The 15,273-nt window shown below is 50.0% G+C and overlaps 1 protein-coding gene across 5 annotated transcripts in view; it reads right to left on the reverse strand.

The window, feature by feature from the left end:
• Positions 1-246: 246 nt before the first annotated feature.
• Positions 247-15,273, reverse strand: part of LOC133136505 (E3 ubiquitin-protein ligase UBR5) — a 49,429-nt gene continuing 34,402 nt past the window's right edge. The window contains exons 33-59 of one of the 5 annotated variants that reach the window (XM_061254056.1): positions 15,024-15,184; positions 14,398-14,637; positions 13,725-13,848; positions 13,499-13,610; positions 12,841-12,972; positions 12,389-12,421; positions 11,545-11,802; positions 10,740-11,008; positions 10,175-10,386; positions 8,887-9,120; positions 8,337-8,410; positions 7,520-7,692; positions 6,852-6,965; positions 6,452-6,666; positions 5,734-5,854; positions 4,981-5,326; positions 4,565-4,652; positions 3,962-4,106; positions 3,692-3,822; positions 3,506-3,566; positions 3,143-3,321; positions 2,518-2,602; positions 2,259-2,414; positions 2,021-2,134; positions 1,443-1,587; positions 1,111-1,196; positions 247-940 (exon numbers count right to left, since the gene is read on the reverse strand). In XM_061254056.1, the coding sequence (XP_061110040.1) occupies positions 728-940; positions 1,111-1,196; positions 1,443-1,587; positions 2,021-2,134; positions 2,259-2,414; positions 2,518-2,602; positions 3,143-3,321; positions 3,506-3,566; positions 3,692-3,822; positions 3,962-4,106; positions 4,565-4,652; positions 4,981-5,326; positions 5,734-5,854; positions 6,452-6,666; positions 6,852-6,965; positions 7,520-7,692; positions 8,337-8,410; positions 8,887-9,120; positions 10,175-10,386; positions 10,740-11,008; positions 11,545-11,802; positions 12,389-12,421; positions 12,841-12,972; positions 13,499-13,610; positions 13,725-13,848; positions 14,398-14,637; positions 15,024-15,184 (4,221 nt within the window). In that variant the 3' untranslated portion in view covers positions 247-727. Of the gene's footprint in view, positions 941-1,110; positions 1,197-1,442; positions 1,588-2,020; positions 2,135-2,258; positions 2,415-2,517; positions 2,603-3,142; positions 3,325-3,505; positions 3,567-3,691; positions 3,823-3,961; positions 4,107-4,564; positions 4,653-4,980; positions 5,327-5,733; positions 5,855-6,451; positions 6,667-6,851; positions 6,966-7,519; positions 7,693-8,336; positions 8,411-8,886; positions 9,121-10,174; positions 10,387-10,739; positions 11,009-11,544; positions 11,803-12,388; positions 12,422-12,840; positions 12,973-13,498; positions 13,611-13,724; positions 13,849-14,397; positions 14,638-15,023; positions 15,185-15,273 lie in introns of all 5 variants that reach the window. The other 4 variants (XM_061254055.1, XM_061254059.1, XM_061254058.1 and 1 more) reach the window with 4 other exon arrangements.

A 15,273-nucleotide genomic window follows, 5' to 3' on the forward strand; every position in this document is an offset into this window, starting at 1 on the left:
TGACAAAACTCCTGTACCAACAGCCTGACGGCATTTCAGACAGCTTACCATTTCAGAATGACTATACCAGGCAAAAAATTGACAATTAAGATCCTCCACGTTTCTAAGGCTAAATGTGTTTATGCTTTTAGGAGGGAGATCTTTTGTTCTGTGAATTTTCCCCTACAAAAGGTAGCTCATGGGGCTGGTCTGATTTGTTACCCGAACAAGTTTCTCCTCTCCTCAACAAAGCAAGGATATGAGACATTATGAATTTCATATTTTGCATCCTCAAGTTTATTTTGAAATTCCCTACTCCCCCTATACAAGAAAAAATGAGACTTCACAAAGGCAGCAGTGAACTTTCAATAATATTAAGCATTCTTCTCAGGGCGGAAAAAACAAAACGAAACAAAAAAAAAAAAAATCACAGTGAAACCTTATTTTATATTTTTGCTGTCATCTTTGGCCGGGGTTCAGCTAACAGATTACCGTCTGGCTAAATGCAATGGAAGTGATGGTCTAGAGCTGATCCAAGAGCCTTGGGCTCCTCAACTTTACAAACCCAAATGCAGGAATGTATATATCTTCAGAAATAATAATACAAAAAAAATAAAATAAAATAAGATTTACCGCCAGGGATGTGACAGCACTTTTAATTTCATAAAATAGTATAGACAAATAAAAAATAACTACAAAAATGGAACTAGTAATATTACACAACAGTAAACACCTTGTTTGTCAACCTCTACACGAAACCAAAGTTCTTGGTCTTGATGGCTAGTAAGAGTTTCTGTTTGAGTATCTGTTTGGAGGAGTAGAGCGGCACATAGAGGCGGGAGATGCAGGTGTTGGCGGTGGGGAGGTGCTGGTCATCCGGGGGCCGGATGGTGATGGAGGGCATGGGCTGGAAGCCCTCTTCGCTGGCTGGGAGAGATGGGCTGGATGTCCAGAAGTAGACCTGTGTGGATGTGTAGGACAAACCCTGCTTAGTTTGCACAAAGCACTCAGGACATTCAGTACAGCACGACCGACTGGCGGTTGACTGTGATACAGGAGGTTTTGGCTTCAGGTTCATCCTGCAGCGCTTATGGAGATGGTGTGTATTGTGTTGAAATGGCGATCCCTTACCAAATCCTGTCTCTCAGTCATGCTCATTTTCTCAACGATGGACCAGAACCAGCGCTTGAACTGCAACAGCTTCTCTGCGTTTTCTCCTGCACAAATCAGATTGGTGAGTTAAGAATCATTTCCATGACAAACCTATTCATAAAATAAAAAAATAATAAATTGTGTAAATATTATTCCTAAATGTGCAGACTGACTGCCTAAACCAGTTTTGACCAAGCAGGCAAATGTATTACTGCCGTCGTGACCAAAGACGACCCAAAAGACAGTGAGTCGGGTCGTGTGGCAGAGCTAACCATAGAGCAGATCAAGGCCAACGCTGATTCTTCTCGTACCCGATTCGTCGTTGAAGGAGGTGAAGCTGATGAGCATCTGCACGTTCACCTCTCCACAGCCATTGACCAGGAGCCTGAAGTCCTCGGCTGTCAGGTCCTCCAGTGAGTTTTTGGGAAGCACGTCCAACAGACCCTTCCTCATGGCCTGTGGAGAGAGAACAAACCTGTAGTGGTGTGGAGCAATGGGGCAAAAGGCACCAGGAAGATCCAGGAAAGCCAGTAATCAACCATGGATGACCAAAGGGGAACAACAACAGCAACCCCCAGAAGACTGAAGTCCACACACATGCATGCTAACGTTGTACTAAACATTGATTGAACGCAAAGTAAGGAGACCGTTATTAAGGTTCCCTGGTAATATTCATTAAAGTGAGCTTGGTCTTTTTCAGGTAAGTGTAGTACCTGATGAAGGAGTAGTACACCTTGCACCAGGTCGAAATGTTGTCTGGCTAGCTCAATTCTGAACCATGAGGTGCTATGCACCAGTGCACTATCTGGACTCGCCACCCAAAAGATCCCCTTATCCCTTTTATCTTCCACAGCAGGCCCAGACTGTGGTCCGGGCTTCCGACACTTACGTGGAGAGGCTGCTCGGCCACCACCAGCATGCGGTGCTCTGCGTATTTCCTCACGTACTCGTACACGTTCAGGTGAGTGACGGGCATGTTCACACCCCCGGTCAGCAGCTCCACCTGCAACCACACATTCACTCGCATATTAGAATGTGCCTGGTCTCACAGACCAATCCCATCGTTTGGTAATGGACAAACAGAACATCATCATCCATTCCCCATTGTCATTCATCGTGTCCCTTACCTGCCCGGCGCCTTCCTCCTTGCAGAGGTCGATGGCGAAGGCCAGCTCCATCTCGGCGAACACGGTCTCAGCCTCGCCGGTCTGGGCGTGGCGGATCAGCTGCCTCAGGCTCTCGTACATCACCGGATCAAAGAAGGCGAAATCGTGCCAGTTCACCTGGAGAGACACCAGCCGAGTGGTGAGGGGCCAGGCAAACCATAGCATGGACAACCTCGGAGACTGAAAACTCTGGAAACCTGAAAAGTCTGGAACCTCTTACCTTCCTCCCGAGCAGGACCTTGATGACGTGTCGGTTCAGAGTGATCGGGCAGAGCTCGTTCTGCAGCAGGCACAAGCCCAGTATTCTGAGAGGAACAGAGAACATTGGCCCTTTTAGTTTGTCCTGTCCACGCACAAACATTTTCGCAGTGATTACTGTTTTTAGTGCAGCAGTCCACCAGAACACTAAATGACATCACATTTCTACTTCTAAATGAATGGAGTTAAACATTTTTAAAAGAGAAAAGTTCTACTCTCTGACATCATAATCAGTTTATTCATAGGAGATTGTTTTCTGAAATGGAACAACTGTAACTGAACGTAATTTTGGAGTTTTGTTGCCATGGATATGTACAGGGAAGGGAAGGTTTTGTAGAATGGCTAAGCCAGTAGAAAATGAAGCACCTTCGAGTGCTCTGTGCAAAATCACTGCACTCTCACAAACTTGAATTTTCCCCATTGCAATACATTATAGGCATTTGGCCTACAGACACACCTATCCAGAGTAAAATGCATAACCATAACCAGGGACATTCAAAATCCCCACTTAAAATCGAGAGCTTTTAATGTCCCTAAAGATTCCTGGGAGCCCTCTCTGAAGAGCGAGACCCCGGGCGTGTCCGTACCGGCCGATGTTGCGGAAGCAGTTGAGCCGGGCCTCCGTGTTCTTCCCGGGCCGGGGCGAGTAGAAGCCCCTCTTGCCCGGCTGGTAGAAGAGCGGGGCGTTGTCGTCTCCGTCGTCGGGGTCGTCCAGCTCCATGTCCACCACGCTGCGGCTAGAGCCGTGCCGCTTACGGTTCTCCTGCTGCTGAGAGGGACGAGGCGTCACAAGCACGTCGACGCACATCTACACACCACAATTACCCTGCAAGGCATGCTCTTTCTAGATATGCCTCATTCAGCACAGCACCCCCATGTGGCCATGTCTGCATGCGAGTGAGGCCTCCCATAATTACACTCCCTATGGGTACAGGATGATTAAAACATACCTGTGCTTTGTCGGAGGTGTCCAACAGCCCCAGGTCCAGGATGCTGTCTGCTCCATTCTCCCTGCAGCAGAGACGAGTGGGAGAGGGGTGTGAGAGAGGAACGTGAGGAAAGTGAGAGGAATGCAAGAGGAAGGTGAGAGGAGTGTAAGATGAGGACTGAAGCCCACTCTGGGGGAGAAGAGGTACCTCCCGTGGGCGATGATGAGCTCCATGGCCTCCTCCACCCGGGCCCTCAGAGAGTCTTCGCTGGCCAGGAGCAGCAGCAGCTGGGCGGGGGACAGCTCCAGCAGCATGCCGGTGATCTTACTGGCGAAGGCCTGGACCAATGGGAAGCACAGCTCAGCCTCAGTCACCTCAACAAGCTGCCATTCACACTGGCCATTCACCGCAGACTACCATCGACCACACAGCGGCCAGTTTCAGAGCGAGTGAGCGTGAGAACAGAGCTGGTCGTACCGGCTGCATGGCGTGCACTCGGGGGTACAGCCTCTCTCCCAGGGCCTGTCTGTGAGCCGGCAGGGGGTCCGGCTCGTCGCTGGGGTTCCCCTCGGACGCTGGCCTGAAGGGCCTGGTATCGATGGACAGCTGTCTCCTCGAATCCCTGATGCCGAGAGACAGAGAGAGGAGGGTCAGGGTGCCAGTGAAACTAGCGAGTTATGAGGTATGAGAGAGGAGGTTGAAGTGTCAGCGTTAGCACAGTGAGTTAATTCTGAGGTAAAAGCTATACGTGTCATTATATTACATTACAAGGTATTTAGCAGACATTATCATATTATCCAGAGCGACGTACATCGAGAGTTATGAGGTAAAAGTTATGAGAGGAGGTTGGAGTGTAAGTGTTAATGTTAGCATAAGTGCCATAATTCCCAAACTTAAATACAAAGTAAATTATATGGTTTGACAAAGTGTGAATAACTGGGATATGGAAATGGGATATACTGCACAATGCGTTACGTGAAATATATTACTGCAGTGCATTTTGAAAAACGTGTTGCTCCTATCGTATACAGACGAGCTGGACTAAACGAGTCGTGCGGGAAGCTAACAGGCCGCGCTCACCTGTCCCTGTCCCTGCGGGACCCCGCCCGCAGCCCCCCGCTCCGCCTCTCTCTCTCCCGGTCCCGGTTCCTCAGGCGCTGCATCAGGTCTGCAGAGGACAAGAGCCATTACACTGAGCCCTCCTCACACAAACGTCAAGGCTGACAGTTAAAATACCAAACAACCATCAAAACAACTACGCTACTAAAATAAGCCTGCTCATGACAGGACCATGAAAAGTTCACCATGGACAAAAATATATGAATATATAAACCGTAATAAAGTATAATATATGCTGGCTGTACTGAAGGCCAGCTGTACTAAAGGCTGGCTGAACTATAGGCCGGTTGTACTGTATGCTGGCTGAACTACAGGCTGAATACATCTTGGCTGTACTGTAGGTCGGTTGTACGGTTTGCCGGCTGTACTGTACGTACTGCTGGCCTGCATGCCCTTGGAGGCGCTCTGCACGCAGTCGAGGTTGGGCAGCTTGTCGCTGGAGAGGAAGGCCTGGGCGATGGCGGTGTAGAAGCTGCGGGCCACGCCGCTGCCCTCGCCCGGCTCGTCCTTGAAGGTGACCTTGACGCGGTGCACGGCCATGGGCGTGGTAGCGCAGCGGCGGCCGAAGTGCGCGTTGAGCTGCCGCATGGTCTGCTGGATGAGCTGCTCCCGCTCCCGCTCTACCTCCAGGGCCAGGTCCCGCGACTGCTGGTTCCGCAGCTTCTCCATCTCCCGCCGGAACTTGGACTCCTTCACCTCGAAGCCGCCCAGCTCCGTCAGGATCTGCGGGGCACGGGGGAGGCGTTTTAGGGGACGGTTCGGGAGGGAGGGACGGCTCATGGGGGAAAATTCTGCCACACAGGGCAGCACGTTCGCTCACTGCTCATGCGTCAACACAGAAAGAGCAGGGAAGTTGTCAAACGAGGGTGCAAAGATTTTACAGCAGAGCATTTTTGTGGGGGAAAATGGAACTGGGGAAAAATTCTAATAAAAAATATGTGGCACATACGGAAACAGAAAAAAATTGCTGTCAAAAAATGAATGGAGTCCAATGGGAAAATTGGCGTTTCGAACAAAAATATAGGTATCCCTAGGGGGCGAATAGTGAAACTCATAGCTGGAAAGCCGACCCCTTGGCTGGGCAGGTTTGGGCCTCGCTGGGCCAGCAGAGGGAGGAGGGTCAGGCTTACCGATCCGGGCTCCGCACCGACGTCCTCCATGAAGACGCGGCCGAAGAGCTCCAGGGAGAGCCGCCAGCGGCCCAGCAGCATGTCGTGAGAGATCACCATGCCCATGAAACTGCAGTGAGGTCTGCCATGAGAGAGACGGCCATGAGACAGGATGGACACATGGTGACCTACCCCAAAAGGGCACTCTGACAAACGGGCAAGTCCACGGTAACTGACATTACAACTGCAGGATTTACCTGATTGGTAAAGTCCAATAGAGCTACATAAGAGACTGGCATATGCTTTTATAACCCTCAGGAGGAAATAACTCTTATCTGTATTGGGCTTCACCACCAAAATACCTAGCAGTTATAACATCAGTTATCATGGAATTGCACACATAAAGGAAGAACAAAAACATTTTGCCAATTCATCTCTGGTTTACTGGAGTTATCTGATTGTAAATGGGAATGTAATGAATCAATCAGAAGTGACAGGAAATTTGATGGACATGTCAGGTAACTCCGTTTGACTATTGACCCAGAGAAAACGGTTGGTAAATTATCTTAGCAAACTTGCATTGTCCACATGACCAAAGTAGCCTGCTCTGTTAGTCATCTGGAATGCTGTCTGTTCACACTGGTCCCCGCCCTCCCCAGCAAATATGCTTGTGGTTCACCTCAGTGTTCAGACTTGGGCTTGACTGTCCTGTAAATGAATAATATTCTGTAATTCTCACCTGAAGGAGGGCAGGGGTGGACCCTCGCTCTCGGTCAGCCCGATCTCGGCCAGCAGGCTGCTCTTGAGCTGGGCCGCCAGGTCGTGGGCGGAGGGGCCGGGCTTGGGCACCTCCATCTCCTCCTCGGCCGCCTGCTCCTCCCCGGCCTTCTGGCGAGCCTGCATGCTCATCACGTTCTTCATGTTGGCCGAGTACGACATCTTAGTGGGCAGCACCTGGGACAGACCGCCGGGGAGGTGGGAAAGTTAAACAACGCTGTGTTGGGAGGTTGCTCCCGAAATATGTAGAGAGTTTAGAACCTACCGAAAACAATACTATATGCCTTCAAACTATGTGCATGCCCTGAGCCGCCACAGTAGGCCTTGTTGTTTCTTGTGAGGTGTGTGGCAGGGGTGATTACCTCCAGGCAGTTCCGGTCCAGAGACAGCTCGGATAAGCCTTTACTGGCGCTGAACGTGGACGAGTACAGGCCCTGACTGGGCCGGCCAAACAGATCCTCCTTCCTGGCATTGGGCTGCAATGACATAAAACCGCTTTAGCCATTAAAATACAAACACCGACTGAATGTTTCACAACCACTCGCCGGTCAATCCGAGTGACAAATTAAATCCCACAAAACGAATCCCTAAATGAGTCAAGATGCATGCAAATCCTCCGACGCATCATGCAATCAGCCCACAAGTGTTTCAAATGCTTTGTGTGGGCGTGAGAGAAATGAGCCGGCAACAGCCACAAGGACAAAAGGTAACACACAGGACGAGTGGAAGCCGCTATGTGAAGCTAGCCTCGGATGTATTTAAAAACCTGGAAAGTGTGACCAACCACCATGTTACTCTTTTAACACCTTTATTGTTAGAAGCAAAAGGAAACTCTTTCTTTAGAGGTATTCAATAACTAACAAACATGACTCCTACAATAGTCATGTTTGGTCTCCTTAGAAGGAGACTAAAATGAATCTTTTGATGACAATATCATCAACTGCTTCTAACAGAATAAGAGGACTTTTAACATGTAGACTGGCAGTTACATCTAAGACATGTGGAGCTAGCCTCGGTTCGGGGCCCTCACCTGTAGCAGGTGAGGCTGGTCTGCCAGGGGGATGGCCTCGGCAAGGGGCACCTCGAAGGGGTTGGGCGGGATGCAGCCCAGGAAGGTCATGGAGTCGGAGCGGCGGAAGAAGGGGTGGTTCTGGCCAGTTTCGGCTGGAACAGGGTCCTCTTCCTTGTCGTGGAGGGTGGAGCCTGGAGGGGGGGGGGGATGTCAGTCACTAAGGTGGGAGGGGCTTCATATTCCCACTGCACACAGTAGACAGTTACAGTAAAACCAATCCAGCAGGTCATGTAGCTTCATATTCATTCTACTTCAGAAATCAATCTGTTGCAGTCGTTTGCATCTATGCAAAATCAGCTCAGAGGAAGAAAATGGTTCAAAGGTAGGTTGTGGTGTGTGATGAGGTGGCACACATTTTGTAAACCAATGATGCATTCGAGCTGCTTCTAATATTTACTTTCAGTGAAAGTAAATATTCATACACATTCATACACACACTCACACACCGACGGCGATTGGCTGCCATGCAAGGCGCCGACCAGCTCGTCAGGAGCATTTGGGGGGTTAGGTGTCTTGCTCAGGGACACTTCGACACAGCCTGGGCAGGGGATCGAACCGGCAACCCTCCGACTGCCAGACGACTGCTCTTACTGCCTGAGCCATGTCACCCCCAGGAAGAACATCAGTTATTCCTGACGTTCACAAAAATGTCTCAGTCCACCAAACCATCATAGCCACAGCTTCCAGACACATCAGATGCAAATTCATACATATAATTTAAACCTTCCTTAACAGTGAGAAATCGGGGGGGGGGGGGCATAATGATGAAACTCACTCTGATTGGTGTCTTCATCATTTTCATGTTCTGAGTCTTCGTTGTCCAAACCCAGCTCCAGAATCTCACGGGTTCTAACAGACATTATGGAGCAAACAACACTTTAGTGCTTTGGTCACCTTTGCACAGAACACATTTTAAACAAAGCCAAACCCTGTACCAAAATGCACTGATTTAAGATTATGGAGATTGTCCCCCAACAGTCTATCATAGTCTATTTTCCTCATCTATAGACATTAATTTTGAAATACCTACAAGCCATCAACCAAGAAAAGGCTAGGCCAGAACTGCACAACCCTGTTTCTGGAAGTCTACTGTCCTGTAGGTTTTCACTTCAATCTTAACAAAGCACACATCATTCAACAGCTTCAGATTTCATTGAGCTGCTAATCAGTAGAATCATGTGTGCCAAATTCGTGTTGAAATGAAAACCTGCAGGATGGTAGAACCTCAGGAACAGGGTTGGGCAACCCTGGTCGAGGCCGTTTGCACTATGGTAGCCTCACAGACACTGGGCCTGCGGAAGATTCCGGCACACGGGGCGTCGTACCTCTTCCTGTCCAGCTGGGGCGTGTCCAGGGTGGTCTGCTGGTTCATGGCCTTGATCCAGTAGATGAGGGCCTGGAAGACGTAGGCCACGTGTTTGAGCGAGCACACGTCCAGCACGGGCAGCACGTCCGAGTGCTCGTCGTTGTGGGAGCGCATCAGCGAGAGGGCGTAGTTCAGGAAGTCCCCTCGGGCCGACAGCATCCCCTGCCGCGCGCTGAGCAGAGTGGCGGCACGCCTGCGACACACACGCAAACAGAGCAGTCTGATTTTAAGATGTTCCTGTGGAACACAGTATATTGGCTTCTGTTCCTTAGATAATAACATCAGCCATTTGCTATTGCTATTTTGAGCCTCGGTTCTATAGACTTGAAGAGTCATTTGCTCAATGGTCTATGGAGGCAGATGAGTGGTTGAATGGGTCCTAAAATGCAACCCTTATGAGTTTATGTAAGAATGTGCTTGAGCTGTGTCTCTGTGTCAGGCCCTTATGGGTGTATATCAGAATGTGCCTGAGCTGTGTCTCTGTGTCAGGCCCTTATGGGTGTATATCAGAATGTGCCTGAGCTGTGTCTCTGTGTCAGGCCCTTATGGGTGTATATCAGAATGTGCTTGAGCTGTGTCTCTGTGTCAGGCCCTTATGGGTGTATATCAGAATGTGCTTGAGCTGTGTCTCTGTGTCAGGCCCTTATGGGTGTATATCAGAATGTGCCTGAGCTGTGTCTCTGTGTCAGGCCCTTATGGGTGTATATCAGAATGTGCCCGAGCTGTGTCTCTGTGTCAGGCCCTTATGGGTGTATATCAGAATGTGCCTGAGCTGTGTCTCTGTGTCAGGCCCTTATGGGTGTATATCAGAATGTGCCTGAGCTGTGTCTCTGTGTCAGGCCCTTATGGGTGTATATCAGAATGTGCCTGAGCTGTGTCTCTGTGTCAGGCCCTTATGGGTGTATATCAGAATGTGCTTGAGCTGTGTCTCTGTGTCAGGCCCTTATGGGTGTATATCAGAATGTGCCTGAGCTGTGTCTCTGTGTCAGGCCCTTATGGGTGTATATCAGAATGTGCTTGAGCTGTGTCTCTGTGTCAGGCCCTTATGGGTGTATATCAGAATGTGCTTGAGCTGTGTCTCTGTGTCAGGCCCTTATGGGTGTATATCAGAATGTGCTTGAGCTGTGTCTCTGTGTCAGGCCCTTATGGGTGTATATCAGAATGTGCTTGAGCTGTGTCTCTGTGTCAGGCCCTTATGGGTGTATATCAGAATGTGCCTGAGCTGTGTCTCTGTGTCAGGCCCTTACCTGCGGCCCTCCAGCGTCCTCAGGCTGGCCTCCTCGCGGGCGGTCATGCGGTCGCGGCGGGTGGAGTGCTGCGAAGCGTGGAGCGGGTGGCTGGGGTGCCCCGGGTCTCCGGCGGAGGACAGGGCCGAGCCGTACCGCAGCTGGGCCTCGGTGGAGTCCATGATGGACACCATCCAGTTCCAGGTGGGGATCAGCTTCTCCTCCACGTAGTTCTGAAACCGTGGAAAGACACACGCTCACACTATCGGCTCACACACTAACTGAGGACTGCACATCGACCTCGTTGAGCTGCTTCGTGAAGTGATTAACAAACCTTCACATTGTGCACATGGATATGCATGCTGGAGTTCAAAGCTGACCAGGTATTATGATATAGGTCAGGTCTCACAAATGTATTGAATGTAAGCTATCATAATGGTACGAGTAGGGAAGGCCTTTAGTTTATGAATGTAGAAATTAATGGAAGGCTTCATAGCTGCGTCAGTGAACCAAAATTACAAATACGTAAATGTAATGTGACCGAGACCAGGCCCGTGGTGCACGGATGAGGTCCTGGCAGCCCCACCTGTAGGTTGACTGCGTCCTGGTAGGTGAGCTTGACGGCGGCGGGGTACTGGGAGTACACCAGGTGGTTGTATTTGGGGATGAGGCCCATGAGGTCGGAGATCTGCCGGATGACGATGCTGTAGGCGCGGGCCAGGCTGCTGGCCGAGGTCAGGTAGCTGCTGGAGTTGCTGGCCTCCAGGGCAGCGGCGGCTGCGGCCGCGCTGGTGCTGATGGCCCCGGTCCGCCGCAGGTTGGACGGGTCGATGTAGATCAGCCCCGTGGAGCTCGCTGCCAGGAGACAAGGACCGCAAGGCCTCAGTATCACACAGGATCATCATTCCCAACTCCGGGTAACAACTCTGGAAAGCCTAGGCACAGCCTCAACGAGCTGTTTTGAAATATGCCTGGACACATTTTCCCTTAGCCTACATAACAAAATAAAACTGTGCGGCTATAATTTAGAAATAAAAATTTCAACCTCGAGGTACTGTACTGTACTACGGAACTGTACTGTCCTCTCAGGTCTTCTTTGCACTTGTTCTTGTGTTTAATTTGCACTTTGCTGTACGTTGCTCTGGATAAGAGCATCTGCTAAATGCCATGTAATGTAATTTCAAGAAAATAGTTTTGGAACATTAGCTTTCAGAATCGTTATGAAATTAGGCTGCTGTGGGTGCAGAAACCTATGTTGTAATGCTGGACAAGCCCGGCAGTTCAAGGCAGTAAAAAAACTGCCCATCACAGTTTTAAAGGCTGCCTAGCAGCTAAAAGCAGCTTCTTAGGCCCAAGCCTGGCTGTAGAGTGGGGGACAGAGCCTCACTGACCGGCGGGGGTGGAGGAGCTGGAGGGCGCGGCCCCGGGGGCCCGCTGGCTGGGGGTGGAGCGCACGGCCCACTGCATGGAGCGCGGGGCCTGGGCGGCGCTGTTGGCGTGCGAGCCGCTGGACGTGCGCTCCAGGGGCTCGTCCACCAGGTAGGTCTCCTGGTCCACGTCGTCGCTCTGGCTGCTGCTGCTGTCCGAGTCGCTCGAGTCGTTGGACTGGGAGTCGTCCTCTGAAAAGAAGGCAGGGACACTGCTGGCACCTTCGGGAGGGAGGAGGGGGATTCAAAACAAGAGACAGTTCAGTGTGGGGGGGTGGGCCGGGGGGCGGGAGGGCCGGGGCCAGAGACACTCTTGGGTTAGCCGCTCCACGACACCGTAAGACACAGGCCACCACAGTTACAGTCAGCACACTCCTCACCGATTTGACAGTTAGCACATCAGTCACGCACGAGCACCAATCACACGCACTTAGAACGGCAGGGAGGTCTGATATGCTTTTGTATTCAGAATGAACTGTAATGCAGTCTGCACAACAATTCTCAACTTTAAATAAGAAAGCTTATCAACAATGGAATTAACCTCTCAAGCATTAGCATACTAAGCAAAGATTAACAGAAGACTTTCATTAGGGTGTTATTTAAAAAAACCTGATGGCAAAACAAACCAAAAACAATCTGTGGTTAAGACTTAGGAGAAGGAGGAGAGCTTGTGTTAATAATGCGGATGGTGTTACGGGGGTGGGGAAGGGGGCTGGGGACAATGCTGGGAAAGCTCTTTATAAACTCGGGTGTACAAAGTTCACACTGTCCTTGATGGATACCCATGGAAATAAAGAAAGGCCCATACCAAAGAAAGGATATGCCAGGGAGACCCTACTTCCTGCAAATGAAATATATGCCACTTTTCAAATACAAACTACTCCTACTGTTTAATTCACTACAAAGCCATTCACTTTTGGCCTTTTTCTTGGCAGTGTCATTATTTAAAAAAATAAAAGCCTTGTATGAATATACTTTTGGAATGCGGTTAAAGGTTACCATGGTGAACATTTGAAAATATTTTAAACAATTTTAAAAATGGGTTTCGCAAATAGCAGAAAAACTGCTTTTATTTCCTTAAGAGGGACTTTTCCTTGGTTCATGTGAAATGTTATGAAAATGCCAAATTCTGAAGTCAAATTCAAAACATACACGCTTGTGATAAAACAAAGTATATCTATGAGCCTTACGCTTGAGCAGAAAAGAGTATCCAAACCAGAAAATGAATATGTAAATAAATAATAAATACAGTGTAAGTACCTGCTTCAGAGCCAGCGGTTGCTGCGGTGACAACGCTCCTCCGGCCGCTGGCATTATCTTGGTTACTATGGTTACTCTCGCTGTCACTCTCCGTCTCTGCGGCTGCCAGCAAATCCAGCTCCATGTCACTGCCTAGAGACAGGACAACCATCTACAGTGAGGCCTTCTCAACTCACTAACACAGCACAATTATTAAATCTACTTTAAAATGCTTTACAGAAGAACAATAATGGATATGTAATATAGGCCTAATGGATCATTTCATTTTAGTTACAAAACTATGACCAATGTACATTACATTACATTATTGGCATTTGGCAGATGCTCTTATCCAGAATGACGTACAGTTGATTAGACTAAGCAGGAGACAATCTTCCCCTGGAGCAAAGCAGGGTTAAGGGCCTTGCTCAAGGGCCCAACGGCTGTGCAGATCTTATTATGGCTACACCGGGATTAGAACCAACGTCTTTGCGTGTCCCAGTCATTTACCTTAATCACTACGCTACAGGCCGCCCCCATGTACATATCCTTATTCATAGTGCGTTATGAGGTAAAGAAGAAGAGGTTGCAGGAATGCGAGTGAATGTCTCAGGCTTTGATGGTTGAATCACAGGCCCCAGGTGATTGTGGGTGTTGTAGTTCGGCCCACGTCTCTCACCGTCCTCGTCGTGTTCGTCATGCTGCCCCTCCACCTCGGCGTTCTCCTCCCCCTGCTCCTCCTGGTCGTCGTGGTGATCCTCCTCCCCGGCCACGCCCTCCACCACCTCCACCTGACGCACAGAGAGCAGTTTGAGCGCTCGGACCACGCCCAGAGGGAGATGAGAGCGGTCGCACCCCCCCGCGGTCGAAGAGAAGCGATGAAATACCGCGACCCGCCCGCTGACCTCCTCGACGTCGGCGGAGACGATCTCGTCCTGCTCCTCGTCCCTCCCCCGGACCGGCTGTGATTGGCTGCTCCGGCGAGGCTGCGGGTTCCTCATGATGTAGGAGGAGGCTGATTGGCTGGAGCTGTACACACAAGCAGATGGGTGAGCCTAACGGACAGAGCCCAAACCAACCAGTAGCCCCTCAATAGTCTCTTGTAGTCTTTGCCCTGAATACAACTTCACAAAATAGGGTCTAAGCAGAGTATATAGTGGATTACAAAAGTAGTTTAACATTTCACAATGCCAAAAAACATTCATGTGGAATTTGTCTAAGACTTAAGATCTGAAAGTACTCTGTTCCATCACAATGAAAGTTCTAGAAATGTGTGTATTGCAAAAGTATTCACCCATTTCAAAAGGGAACATACAGAAAATGTCCCTCACATACACTTTTTGTCATAATACCCAGATGTCATATGATATGATGGAATTTCTGTCCAAATGTTGCAAATATGTAGTTTCACTCATACTTTTGCAATCCACTGCATATGAATATCAAATCTAACCCTAGCTTGAACTGAAACCTTCAGCAACACAAACTAACTAACAACAGCAGCACTGCACTCCTGCAGTGACTTCCCACAGCAGTCGAGCTTGAGCGGCTCTTGGCAGAAGCGGAGGGGCTCCGTACCTGTTGGACTGGTCGGGCGAGGGCCGGGGCGGCAGAGGCTCAACGGAGAAGAGCTCCTCGCTGCCCTGCACGGCGTCGATGCTGGTGCTGGCCAGCGTGAAGGGCGCGGTGGGGCGGGCGATGCCCATGCGCACGGGCACGATCAGCGACTCGGCCACGTTACACAGCTCCTCCACCGCGTACGGCAACAGGGCCTGGAACACCCGCCTGCACTTCCCGATAGGCTGGGGGATGAAGTTACTGACACGCCAGAGCAGCCAATCAGCACCAACACAACGGCATGGCAACAAATGACACGATTTCACTTGAGCGACACTGTCACTGGATTATAAACTCGCCCTTTCCCTGGGGATGTCATGGATTTATGCATGTACAGTACGCAAGTACATATATAAAATAAATTATAAGTGTTTATTTTACTTGCTACTGGCTTACATAAATATGCAAGTTGTTGTCTGAGCATTTTCTCTGGTTTCTTTAAATGACATTGTCAACACGTGATACACCCTAGCTGAGTGGAAGAGAATCACTTTGTTGTATGCTAAATGCCTTCTAATGTAATATAATGAATAAGTGAGCTCGAATCCTGCATGTTGGCTCCTCGGAGGCGGCTGCAGCACACGTACTTCTTCTTCTTGGATGAGGCCATCTCCACGCTGAGGATGACGAAGACACGGGCAACCGAGCGCAGGAAGCGCATGGTGACGTCCACGGCCTCCTCCCGCCGCCCAGGCGTGTACTTGTTCTGCAGCTCCTTCACCAGCGTGCCCAGGAGCGTGTCGATGAACTGCGGCGGGGGAGAGACGCGCGGGTTAGCGGGAGACGCGCGGGTTAGCGTGTAGCGCACAGGGAAGCGCGTGGCGGAGCGCTGTGAAA

This window comes from Conger conger, chromosome 9, assembly GCF_963514075.1.
Source record: "Conger conger chromosome 9, fConCon1.1, whole genome shotgun sequence".
Lineage (NCBI taxonomy): Eukaryota > Metazoa > Chordata > Actinopteri > Anguilliformes > Congridae > Conger > Conger conger.